The sequence below is a fragment of the Diadema setosum genome, chromosome 14 (genome assembly GCF_964275005.1).
Source record: "Diadema setosum chromosome 14, eeDiaSeto1, whole genome shotgun sequence".
Taxonomy (NCBI): Eukaryota; Metazoa; Echinodermata; class Echinoidea; order Diadematoida; family Diadematidae; genus Diadema; species Diadema setosum.
The window spans coordinates 17,883,332-17,897,714 of record NC_092698.1 but is presented as its reverse complement, the minus strand read 5'-3'; the positions used below and the strand labels follow the sequence as shown (position 1 = coordinate 17,897,714).

At 38.6% G+C, this 14,383-nt stretch overlaps 1 protein-coding gene across 1 annotated transcript in view; it reads left to right on the top strand.

Moving 5' to 3' along the window:
* The window catches only part of LOC140238181 (homeobox protein engrailed-like), a 67,284-nt gene extending 54,756 nt beyond the window's left edge, over nucleotides 1-12,528 (top strand). Inside the window, exon 2 of the mRNA XM_072318119.1 lies at nucleotides 12,140-12,528. Coding sequence (XP_072174220.1) covers nucleotides 12,140-12,528 — 389 coding nt within the window. The remainder of the gene's footprint in view (nucleotides 1-12,139) is intronic.
* The last annotated feature ends 1,855 nt before the right edge of the window (nucleotides 12,529-14,383 follow it).

The window sequence follows — 14,383 nt, the reverse complement described above, 5'->3', positions numbered from 1 at the left end:
TTTTGCAATAAAGCCTCAAATATAAGGAGATATCACTATTTTTCTCACTAAACCATAACTGTGGACGGTTTAGTCTAGAAACATTTTTATTATATTTATTGTTTACATTTTGTATATTTAAAAATACTTAACATTAATTATACTGATTCACATTTTTACATTGGTTGTTTCTATCCCTAACTCACATCTAGAACTATTAAGCACTATGAAGCATTAAATCTAGGTTTTTGTTTCTTTTGCAAATGGTAAACAATGCCTTTAAATTGAGATTACCCTTTATGAGACGGTCGTATGCGCACAAGTACAAAGATCGAATTATCAAAACTAGATGAAAGTAAAGTTACATCTTGTAGGCATTCTTACCATTTCCAATTTCGATTGATAATCCTTCTAGCATGTCTAGTCTATTAAACTTTCCATGGTATAGTGCATAAGAGGAGATAAGATCGTAAACCTGACAAAAGACGTCTTGGAATAGTTTAAAAGCGGGTTTATAGTCCTCACAAGGACCCCAGTGAAAAACGATCGCACCATAACGTCGCCCCAAAATGCAAAAACATAACTTCATAAGATGTTTACTAGAGACATAAAGGGGATACATAAATTGTCGATAGCTCAGTATAATTTCATTACACCCGTATCGAATAAGGGGGCAAGGACGCAGGTGGTCACGTGACTATTTTTATGTAATCTATTAATTATATTATACTATCATTATGCTATACCATTTTCAAAATTGTGTGTATATAGCACCGTACATATATCAAAGTCATGATACGATAGCAATGTCAAGATCTCAAGAAATCTCAAGAAAAACAATTAACATAATAGATAAAATGCTGGTAGGACCCACAATCTACAGAGCTTTGCTTTTTAAGTTGATCCCAATCTCCATCCTCCCATTTATTTATCACCAAAATGCCTATTACTGCAATCCTCATCAAAAGTATAATGTAGACCTGCCCTCCTTTTTATTGATTGATTATGTTGATATTTCTTTACTTTCATGTGCATTGTGCGGATATGTGATATATTTATTTTGTTGAGATGGAGAAACATAAAATAAGATGTACTTGAAATTTGAACTACATAAGCAACAAAATAATATCAGTTTGATAAGGGTTTGAAACAGTAGACAAGCCCTCACCTTTGCTCTCAATAACACCGCAGGGATGCAATCATTTGCGTACGTTTTTATTGTGCATTTCAATTAATTATGATAATTGTTAAAACAATCAAATGGTGGTATGGATAGTACTTATCATGCTTGAGTTAAGGAAGAATATAGAATGTAAAATGAAATGAATAGGACATTCTATATCTTTTTGTTTTTCACATAATCAATCAATGATATTGCGATACAATTCATCAAGGAAAAAAAAATCGTTTCCAAATTACCATGGAATCAGCTTCTTTATCATCATAGAGAAGTTAATAACATTTTTGAATTTCATATCCATATCAGTTTGAGAGTCAGTTTCAGGGGTTTTTTTTGTGTTTTGTTTCTCCACTTGCACAAATGAATCATTAAGACAGATCAACCACGTTCTTATCAAAATATAGATAAGAGTGCTTAAAGAGTACTTAGAGGAAATAGATATAATAAATACAGGAACATACATCATTAATTCATCGTATCTTAACCATGTTAACGAACAGGTGGAAGATACTGTTACCAAAAAGCAGTTTGCTTGACTTGGATAATACCTTCTGGGAGATAATATGATATCTTGTAATTCTTTTTTTATTTTACTGAAGGAAGAAAACACACTCAAATAAATAATTAAGTAACTTGAACCACAAATTCGTTCAATTGCATAGTAAGCAGAGGAGGAGAACACAAAAGGGAATAAGATTAGAAAGAGACGAATACTGTATGAAGTGGCGTATCATAGAAGGGGATGCCTGAATAGAAATGTATATAGGATTGACAGGATATCAATCGCATATTGTAGTCCATCGATTGGTTACAAATTGGCCACAAAAGAGTACGTTATTGTTTGAAATAAAAGAGATGTTATCATCATAATAATTTGTGATTGTTACTCGTTGGCGGCTCATAAATCATACACTTTGTTTGATCATGTTTCAGTGATTGTTTATGATTGATTAAGGTATGTTAATTATGTATTTGTATCTTTTTTATGTCGATATAAGCACAAATCACATAAAGTCAGATCGAATCAAATCAAACTTCTCCGACCGTGGGTGACGATGCCAGCAACGATAATCATCATGGGCATCGCTGTCGCTATCGCGTGCCATATCGTAACTACCATTGACACCATTATTCCTGTGATGGTCTGAAGTCGGCCTGGATGTCTGCTCTTCTCATGCAGTCCTCGGGTTTGTTTGCTTGGCATCATCACACCCTCCCTGTTCTCCGTCCTTTCTTTTCCTCCTCCTCGGAGGTGCGAGGTGGAAACGATCGGATGAAAGTCGGAGAAAATAGGTTTGTCTGTTCACACTCTACATTCTGCCAGCCGGCCATTTATTTTATCCTCTTCTTCTTCTGTTTTTCTTTTTCTTTCCCCCTCCACCTCTCTCCCTCTCTCTTCCTCTTCGTAACCCCGAGCGATCCAGACGCTCTTACGTCCGCTTCGGACTACGCTGTTTTCCAACGCTCCACCATCGCCACGATCCGTATCCAAACAGTCATCGTTCTCGCTGTTTATTTTCTCTTAATATTCCCAATCAAAAAAGATCCAGTCTCCATTGGATTTAGGCCTTATATTTTTTCGTCGGAGGGCATCCCGTTACCACGGTGTTGGTGGTGGTGATGGTGGTGGAAAGCAAAGCGAGCCGTACACTGTTTTCTGCACTCCGCTATTACGAAGTTTCCCAGTACTAGTATACAGTCATTATTTCGCTTCCGCGCGGAGAGAAAACGCGTATTATATACATATAAGGGGAAACTGGATAACGCTTTGTAGACATGACTGAGGTGTGAATGTCTTATTAGATATGCGCAATCGGATTAACAAGACAATTTTGTCAAAGCTAGGATGTATGTATGTGTGTATGTATGTGTGCGTGTATGTACAGTATGTATGTATGTGTGTATGTACGCGTTTATGTACAGATGTACGTAAATAATGTGTCTGATGTACTAAAAAGCGAATTTGGAGAGCAAAATAAAGAAGCGAGAACTTAGGTTTATATTCCCTCCAACATCTGTGAAATATCACCTACAGAAAAAAGGTGATTTCGTGATTTTCTCTGCATAATATTTAGAAATAGCAGAAGTAAGTTATTCACCTATCAGATGCACGTATAACGCCGTAAGCTTCAAGTGAAATGAGCGTTTTGCTGTTTTGAAGAAAAATATCAAGCCGAAAGCAAGAGAATACTAATCAGAGGGGTGAAGGTTGAGGAGTGAATTTTCTTCAATTTGTCTCCCTCTTACAAATGAAATTTGTAGGATCGCCACTGCTGCTCTGTAATTTAACAAACATGTCGGGAAAAAGGAACCACGGCATTCAAACCTTTCATCTACTGCTTTCCGGGCAGCGACACTACCACCAGGCTATCCCTGGTTGCCGGCAGTTACACGATCTTACAAATTCCATCTGTAGAGGGAGACAAATTGAAGAAAAATTCACACGTCAACAATCAAGACGGTTAAACACGTTTACAACATACTATATTGATACCAGGTTTGCAATAGGACTTCTCTAAAGTACCAGGTTATTTCTGACTTTGCTTGCTTGCTTTTAAATTTGGATCTAATGACTTTGATGACAAAGAAATGACTAAATAAAGGCAAAATAACAAACAAAAAATGACAGCATGAAAAGCGAGAAACCGAATAAAAACGGGAGATGGGGATAAGCTAATCCTCGAGGTTTCATTAAGATTTTTTTTTTTTTTTAAGCTACTGGTAATGAACGTTTAAAATCGACCGACCGAAATGACAAAATGGTGAAACCAAGAGCAGAAATAAGATGTCGTAGCTCTCGGCAACTTCTGTTTAACGAAACGCACACACAAATCATACACACACACACAACACACACACACACACACACACACACACACACACACACACACACACACACGCACACACACACACACACACACGCACACACACACACACACACGCACACACACGCTTGTAAACATAAACACACATAGGCCTACATAATATCTATATAAATCGTGAGATGACCAAAACCATCCCACATCTAGTTATATGAGAATCATTTATCAAGTACTCACACTTGCTTGACCGTTACAAGCGATCACAAAATATATATGTTCAATTCGACAACAGTGTACGCAGAACCCCTTTGAATATTCAAATCAAGAGAGCCCGCTTGTACCAAGTCCTCAACACTCATGTTGTATCACGTTTATTCAGACCAAATGCACGATGATGCACTGTATTCACAAATGGGAGGATGTTAAGACGAGCACCACTAACAAGGGGGCAGTTTGTTCTTGAAATTCATATAGGCATTATCTTCTTACACAGAATCACTGTAGAAATAATTCAAGCGACAGAAATAGAATTGACACTTTTTTAATTCAGAATTCTCTTGGAGTCTAGATTTTCGCATTATCACATAATTTTCTTTCTGACAGGGGAGTCGTCAACTAATTCCTACTGAGTTTCTCTCCATGGTGGTTTCTCTGGGGAAAAAGAAAACTGCCAAATTAAAGGTACGCTTTCAAGTTGTTTTGTTTTTCTTTTTATCCTACGCCAGCGTTGTTGCGTATCGTATCCATGGGCAAAAAAATGAGCATTACTATGGATGGAAACAACCTTGCAGACAGATGGACGTTTATTCTTGCGAAATGTCTAAAAACGCGCCGAACGCTGAGTGCGGGCGTGCTATCTTCGCCTGTCCTCCCCGATACACTCCGCTGAGCGCGCGTCGACGGCCCGTTCGCTCTCTCGCTCTTGATCTATCTGCCTTGTTGCACGGACCACGGACAAGCACACATACAAACAAACACACACACACACACAAACACACACACAGAGAAAAATGAATACATGTCCTCAAGCAGACAGGGGGAGAAAAATGAGACGAAAACGTGTCGAAACAAATCAAAATCTCTCACTGATTCACCGCCGCAAGCAGAGTTTCTGATTTAGGACCGTAGCAGCACTTAAGTCGAGAATTATAAGGGAGTTTAACATTACGAAAACCGATCCCACAAATTTTGCCTTCCATGTGGTACGAACAAAACGAATTTCGTATTGATATCTCGTTTACGAAAGGGTTACGTTTTGTTCTTGTTGTTTTGATATCAAATGACTATATTTCTCATAGAAAGGGAGCACGATTTCTCTTTTTTGTTACCTTGAATCACTATTGAATAAGTACATATTAATGATGGTGACGATGAGTGATACTTTGCATTTTTTCAATCCTCTATTTCCTTATTTATTATTTAACTCTCCTTTGATATCACATTGACCTGGCAATGTGGAGAGTTGTAGGTTTCTTGACATAATCGAGTCGCTAGTTCCGAGTCTCTATCTATTACTCACATCGTCAATGAAGCTTTCGAATCATTTTTAATTTTGAGTGAAAAGAAAATTTTCACTATTCTGTTTTCAACCTTTGTACAAACAAATTTACCCGACTCTCTGACATAATATATATATATATATATATATATATATATATATATATATATATATATATATATATATATATATATATATATATATATATGTATGTATGTATGTAAATATATATATATATATATATATATATATATATATATATATAAGAGCTTGCTTCCAAAAGGCGCTAAATCCATTGAAAATGATGGATTTAGAGCCTTTTGGAAGCAAGCTCTTCACACATATATATATATTATTTGTTATATATACTTTATTTCAATGAATGACACCATCTTGGAAACAATTTCATTTTCCAAAAGTTTTGTTCTTCTATTTCAAAGTTTCATCCAATTTCATTCATATCTTTTTTTCAAATCTTTCTGTCTGTTTGCCTGCCCCCCCCCCCTAATGTATTTCCTTCCTTCCCTTACTCTCAAGAGCCAATATTGTGAAGGTAAATATAATGATGATGATAAGCATTCCGAACCCCGCGAATGATCTGGTTTTGCCCCATATAAGTGACGGGCAAAGCCGGATAGGACCTTCCAGCTATGTGTATTAATCATTGCAATTTAAAAAAAAAAAAAAAAAGACAGAAATAGATGAACGCATATACGAAGGAAATAAATGAACACAAAATAATAAAAATGAAACAAGGAATGATTGTACTCAGTGGGCCCGCAATCATATTGGCTAACGAGCGGTATATAGATAAGGAAGCAACATTCAAATTATTATTGGTGTTTATGCCTGTCATCTGACACGCTGGAAACTGGAAAGAGGAGCTTTAATCTGCTTAACTCATTGGCTCTCCAATCGTTAATGCATGTAAAAATACCACAAACGTCTGCTCCCTTAATTTTTGGCATTTTCTTTGTCGTGGCAGCCTGGTAAACAACGAACCGACGGTCTTTGTTCGCGCGAACTCTCGGTCCGTTTGGTAATAGCCGGCGGTGCCTCGTGTCTGGGCGCGCGACGACAACGTCCGACGAGATAGCGTGTGGCCTGCACGCACGCGCGCGGATGAAACTAGATGCGCAACGGATACGCATCGCCGCTCTTCCCTGTCGACGATCCCGTTCCCCAGAAATGCGTTAATGCGGTGGCTCTCTGATTTATTTGTGGGTATTTTTCCCCCGTCGAGATGGGACGCATCATGCTTAGGTGACGATGATAGCCGTGTTTACTTGAAATATAGCGACAAGTAAACAAATGACACTCCTCAATGGTCATTTCCATATACATTCTCCTCTCAGAACAGTGAGCCAAGACGATTTTTTTTTTAAGGGGGGGGGGGGGATTGAACCCATGGGAGATAATTATAGTTCACGGCAAAAGAAAGTCAGACATTGATACGAAACTACCGTATTGTTCTGCCTTTCCACCGTTTCAGTCGATGATAAGTGTCTTAAGAAGACGTCTCATTTCTCAACTCTTAATTATGACACCTTCCATATCATTATATGCCAGCACAGTAGGGTTATCATGCTTGCTCAGCTCTGTTTGAACGGAACAAAGAGTTCTGGCCATAATTATCCTATGCTGTCTATTTACACAGTGCGAACGTATACATAATGCATATAAGAGGGCAAGGGAGGGGGAAAATTATCTAACGACTTGCGGAAATATTTCCTTATAGTGAAAACATTTTCCTGATTCCTGACGCTAAAAGAATAAGGACAAAGAAATGGAAAATACTTCAAATCAATGTGAGGTACACTCAAAATGATACGAACTTACCGTCTTACTCCGCTTGTTTGTCTGTTTGTGTGTTTGTTTGTTTTTTCCAATATCGTGACATCTGCAATCCAGAATATAGCTGTAAATGATCGAAAAATTATGGAATGCCCCTCGGGGCGATATGATGCGGAAAGGAGAGGGGTTCCAATAAGGGAGTAGAGATAATGAATTATTAGATTTTTCGCTAGCTCGATGTGGTGGGTATGATTTATTTCTAATGGCCGAGCTGTGATTACGCAAAGTGTCCCATCATATTCCGCGGTTTGCGTGTATATTTGTACGAGGGGGTAGGAAGGTTCTCACCCCACCCCCTCCTGCTGTTTAAGCGCTGTCATTGGAAACATTCATTTTCTTTTTCTTTTTTTTTTTGTCAAAGGTGTGTGAAAGTGAGACAATCTTCTCTATCAATGATCTAAATAATAGAATAATGTCACATCGTTGACAAATTTAAAAATCGAAATGGGACACTAACCGATCAGAGTGGAACGTGCAGAAAAAAAAGAAATCAAGGTGGATTCTACAATTCTAAAGTGACTAAAAGAAAAAGACGTTGAAATGCGAGGGGTTTACCGATCTCTATCAAAAATTTTGTGATTCTTGTTTTGTTTTGTTTTTATGAAAGGAAATGGCACTTACAGCTGGACATTAAAAAAGGCATTCTTTATGATAATGACTTTGCTAGCAAGTACGTCTGAGCCACCCAGTGGATTGAAAATTGTAATTACCCTTTCGTTGCTGCATATCTTTCCAGACGCGGGCTACTTAATGACCCCCCAAAGAGTTAGATCACTGGTAGTGATCTCTCAAAATAAACTGTGGCAGGATAGCTGGTAATGCATTTCAGCCCTATTTAGCATAAATTATCTTTCTTTGGAGAAACATTTGCTACATATTTCTTTTTCAATAAATGACTTTTGCTATATTTGCTATATTTATGTTTCCATAATCATTCTTCTACTGCTGTAGTTGATAATTCGTACTTGCATATTTATTCTGATTATTTTTTTTTTCGTTCATATTCAGACACTAATTACCGATAGCAGCAAAGTGAAAAAGGGTGGAAAGGACAGTTCTGATGAAAAAATGCATATGTATTTTTGTGATACTTTTTTTTTAATGTAGTAAACAATCATCTATTATAATAGCATACTGATGTGTGTGTGTGTGTGTGTGTGCGCGCGCGTGTGTGTTTAGAATAGGGCCTATGCCTTTCTGTGCCTGTAAATGTGTAATATCTACCTGTGTGTGCATTGATGTAGGTGCATGTACTGAACAGTGAGAGCGAAAGAAAGAGAAGAGAGAGGAGGGCAAGAAAGAGAAAGAACACAGGCGGGTCACACAATCAAGCATGGAAAGAAAAAAAAAACAACAACAACATGAAGGAGAGAGAGAGGAAAGTTTGGCTAATGCATTAACTGTCTCCAGTGGTGGTGATGGGGGGGGGGGGGGGTTAACTAGGCAAAGGCTGAGAATTGAATTCATTTCTGAGGATGATGTCTCCTCTCGGTCATTATCTATCAGATGAATAACTCCCCCGGGGGAATCGGGCTGCAGCGAAAGGTGATTGCCGCTCAGACACACGGATAAGCTCTTGTAATGACTTTCAAATGATTTTCGTATTGGCAACGACGTCTCAATATCGCAATCACAAAGATATCATTTACGTGTCGAGATTGGCGCTCGGCGTAATTATAGACTCACTCCCCCGTCATTGGACTTGGATCGTGACCGAGAGCTGCCGTGCTAAAGCACCGGGCCGGGATCCGATGATCTGCAGCACGTGCCTGGCCGGGCGAGCCTAGGCGGGCCCTAACGACGACAGTAAAGTGGCCAATCTGTAGTCGTGCGGAGGTGTGAAGTTGGGGAGCGCGCGCGCCGCTTCGCCTCATTAAACCATCCCCGAGCTCCATTTCGGATGCGCGGCCGCACTAAGAATAGCGGAAGGATGGCCTTCCCAGCGCCGCCTTCTCGCTTCCGACGCCATGGGACTTGGAGAAAATCACCGCAGCCTCTCTCGAGCTTGGGGAACATGCATTTCTCACCCTCGTCATTATCCTCGCCATCCGCGACTTGGTCAGTCGGGCTTGACGACATCTTATATTCCGGTTTACCCTTTCTCGTCACACACGCGTGCCACATGAATAATGAAAAGTTTAAACACTGCGCGCATCAAGCGAGAAGGATTAATGTTCAGGATGTTTAGCATAATGAACCCTTTCGAGAGCGCGAGTGAGTATGGGGGTGTTTGTTGCACGTCAGGAGCAGAAAAAACAACAACGACAGTCCTAGCTCTCAAGAGACTGGTAACTCAAGGTCCATTTGTCATAATTCGCAAATAACCTCAAAGGGTTGATTATTACATTACTGGGGCCGACTTAGTGAAATAGAAGTCATCAAGTAAACGAGACAAGCCGGGATCGTGATTGGAAATGCGAATGCATTTGCGAATCTCTGACAGAGCGTTGCATCATCATCGTGTGGCTTGAATACGGGATCATGTGCCTCCTCTCAAAAGAAATGTGGCACAAGAACTGCTCCAAACATCAATTGGTATCAATTCAAACCTGACACGACTGAATGATAATAATAAAAAAAAAACAACGAAGAAGAGAAAGAAAGAATGCGATCAAGCAGTATATCAAAACAGAAGTGACACGGAGTGTATCCTTGCTAATGTTTGTTGTGTGGGGGCACTGACAAGAAATTTGGCTAAATAAAAGATATTGATCCGACATGTACGCATAACAATATTATGGTAATATAATTTGTATTGCCGACGGAGGGGGGGGGGGGGATGAAGGGGTTAAATAAGATGGATGGGTGAATCGTGTTAAAAACACAGCATGGGGAAAACATGAAACCCCCACTAATGGCCTATGTATTACCAGAGATTTAGCCCGTCGGCTACCAGATTCTGATACCGTCACGATATATGTCCAATCAAGTACTTGTGGGTAGTGGGAATATTCTAATCTAAGCCTTTATTCATTGTTTCTCTTTTGATTTGGGTGGGGTGTCTTTGGAGAGAATATCGGTCTGATTGCTTTGTCGTGTTCATAAATGAGAATACACTGAGATTAACTAACGCCAGACCAGTCTGTAGGAGGATGGAAATCCTAAATGTCAACAGACAGACAGACAGGCAGACAGACAGACACACTCACACACATACACACACACGCACACAATTGTGTAGGCCTCTCTATATAATAATATACATACATTCATACACCTGTACATATTATATATATATATATATATATATATATATATATATATATATATATATATATATATATATATATATATATATATATATATATATCCCTAGTTGGCACCTTAAGGAGACATATTGGGGGGAAGTGTCTTCATTAGGGAGACAACTGGTCATTAAGGAGACAATTTTCGTGTCTCCATTGCGTAAACTGCCATTGAACATGTAATAATAAATTTGCATATGAAACAAATGGAAATGTCTTCCCAATTACCCATCTAGGAGTATATATATATATATATATATATATATATATATATATATATATATATTATATATGTACGTATTATATTAATACACAATGCAAATGCCTAGTCATCGTGTTTCTTACTTGTAACAGAAAAGTTGTTGCATTTTTTTTTTATATATGCTCTTAAAATGACATAAATGAGAGGCATTTGAGACTAGCTGCTTCACAAGTGACTTAGAAGGGACGGTGAAAGCATGCAGTTGTATGGAACCGTCCAAAGAAGTCTTTTGTCTTGCCTTTCTTCTTTTCCTTTGTCTTCTTCTTCTTCTTCTTCTTCTTCTTCTTCTTCTTCTTCTTCTTCGTCTTCGTCTTCGTCTTCATCATCATCATCATCTTCTTCATCTTCTTAATCTTCTTTTTCGTCAGTTTAAATGTGGGAATTTTGTATAATCATCGTTCAGAGACGTCACTTTAAAAAAGAAAAAAAAAAACACCCAGCGCAATTATTAGGGTCACTCCAAACTCAATGTTTTGGCGGGAAGATGAGAAGTTTACGGGCCGATATGACTCTGCACATCTTCCAAAATAGAACGAGATGAGATCTAAATGCGATTTATGATCAGCATATATCATCTGATTACTGATACATGCATAACATTTACATCAATTATTCATTTATGAATGAAAACACGTTACTCTTTTTTATACTTAACCTGAGTCGTATTCGTTCTGAACCTTTAGTTTCGGGTTACTGTGTTTAAAAACCCAAATACACCAAAAAAGCAAAATGCGTTGTCTTGTGGCTTGTTATTGCTGGTTTTGTTTGCTTGTTTGCTTGTTTGCATTTTACATTTCAGAATCCTGACATTATTTCTACGCAATCAATGTTCACAGTGGTCTTCTCTTGTGTTTTTTTTTTTCTGACCCCTCTCTCAGCTGTATATATATATATATATATATATCCTTTCCATATTTTGACGCAGAGAGAACAACAACAAGAATATAATATAATATTCATTATTCGTATTCTTATGTATTTTCTGAGGGCCCCATATCGTACAAGCTTTGCTTTTTAGTGAGACCCTCCATTTCCATTCCCATCCTTAATTAACTTGTACTATATGCATATGTATATATTTTGACAAAAAAAAATTATGTTTTCTTCGTTTTGTTACTCATTTTCACATGTATCTTGTTAATTTACATTTTGGCAATTATTACAAATATGTTCTGCTTATACATTGTATGTAATTTCTCTGTTTATTTGATTTAAATGAAAATCAATTTGAACTTTGAACTTTGATCTTTCGTCATCTCTTTCATCCATCTCTTTAAATCTTGTCTCCCCTCGTTGCAGGTCCTCGGACGAGGAAGGTCAAGCGGCAGGAGAAGAAAGACGAGAAGCGCCCTCGCACGGCGTTCAGCGCCTCGCAGCTGCAGAGGCTCAAGCAGGAATTTCAGCAGAGCAACTACCTGACGGAGCAGCGCCGCCGCCATCTGGCCAAAGAACTAAGCCTGAGCGAGTCCCAGATCAAGATCTGGTTTCAGAACAAGCGCGCGAAGATCAAGAAGGCGAGCGGAGTGAAAAACGAGCTGGCGCTCAAGCTCATGGCGCAGGGACTCTACAACCACTCCACGGTGGCACTCGAAGGGTGCAATAAGCTTTCGAAGGATCAGCTCGCTAACGGCGATTGCAGTAGGTCGGACTACACGAGCGACTCGGACGGAGAGTCGCTAACGCATTGACGAGAGGATTTTGGATCTTTTGATATATCTCCCGTTGCTTGCTACAAAAAACACTTACGATACATACAGAGGCACTGACAGAAAGTATGCGCGCCCAAGATCAGCTAATCACGATGGAAAAAGAGACACACATTCCCCCACGCCCTCTTTTTTCCCCCTCTCCGACGTCGACAAATGAGTATCATTAAATGGCTTTTATTTCAAGGTTCAGGTTAATCTTGTCTTATATATATATACAATGTATCATGATATATGTGTATGTCTGTACCTTTCGCACATATTGTAAGCGTTCATACTAGCCATCATGGTATAAGACTGACGCAAACATAACTCAGGTTGGATTGAACTTACAAGTAGCCGGAGTATGAACTTTTTTCATGCCTTCCTTCAACGATTCCTTCACGCTGCTCAAAATAGTTATGATTTCCAGTGAAACCTTCATCTAGGTCAGGGCGGTTCTGACAAAAAAAAAAAAGAAAAAAAAAAAGAAAGAGAGAGAAGAAATGTTGCTTCCCATTCTCTCAATTCTAGTTTCTTTTCTTTCAGTCCTTTAATTTAGTTTTGATGTAAACGCACTTAATAACTGCCGACACATTCATATTTCTTTTTTTCCCCCCCTTTTTTTTTTGCAACATCCAAGGTGAGCCGAGGGTAATCAGGGCTCTATGGTATATTATTCCCACGTGTGGCTGCCCGATCTCTGCCATCTCAGGCGATGTAATTAGCAGGAAATGTGAATGCCTTTCCGTTACAAATTTATTATTCCGGCGCTTTAATTGATCCAAAGCCTGGAGGAATAGCACTGTATATGGACCAGATGTAAACATGGCGCGCGTTTCCCTAGATACACACCCCCTCTCTCCCCCTCTCTCTTAGTGCAGAGATGCGTTGATAATACTGGATTGCTCTCTCCCTCTCTCTCCCACCTCATCCCAACCCCTTATCCATAATTATGTCTGTCTGTTAATCCATCTATCTTTCTTGATATCTATCTATTCATCTAACTATCATCTAGACACAGTCATAATCTATCTATAGGGGCCTGCTTCATAGAGATTGATCGCAATATTGATCTTACAATCAAAAAAAAAAAAAAAAACTTCAGCTCGATCTGCTATCAAATCTGTGCTTTTAATCCAGGGAAAGTACCTCAAGATTGATGTTACGCTCGATTCGCTGAGTTACGTTCAATAAAATCGAGCGTAAGATCAATTGCAACTCTTTCAGCAGGCGCAAGGTCTATTTTCTTCACCGAGCTCTCTCTCTCTCTTTCTCCCTCTCTCTATCTGGATGTCTTTCACTTGTCTATCAACAGTATTTCTCTTTCTATCCATTCCCCAATTTTTCTCATGATATGTATCTGCCCTACGATATAGTTTAATGATCTCACACTTTTTAATAGATTGTGGATAAGAACCAATTGTTAATGTCATTAAGTACTGAATCATGTAAATCGAATACATTTTGGACACCTACGGTACACGATTTAACCATTTCTGTGTCATGGAACTTGTTTGCAACTCAAAGTAGGCCTACACAAACATGTCACGTTGGTTCAGAGTCAAGAAAATACTACTTTTAAACACTTCGAAATACCAATGATGGTACAACTATTGATTTCATTCTCTTTGGTTTTTTTTTTTTTTGCATGTTTTTTTTTTTCCTGTTGCACTAGTGAGCAGACTTTCACAAACGTGCTAAAAATGACTGGTGATAAGATGTACAAAGACTTGGTTACGTGATATAACAATGAAAATAGGGTAGCCTATTGTCGTAATGTACCATCATCATGAAACAAAGATTTGTGGTAACTTTATCCTTCTATAATACTCAACCTTTGTAAATCAAAATTAAA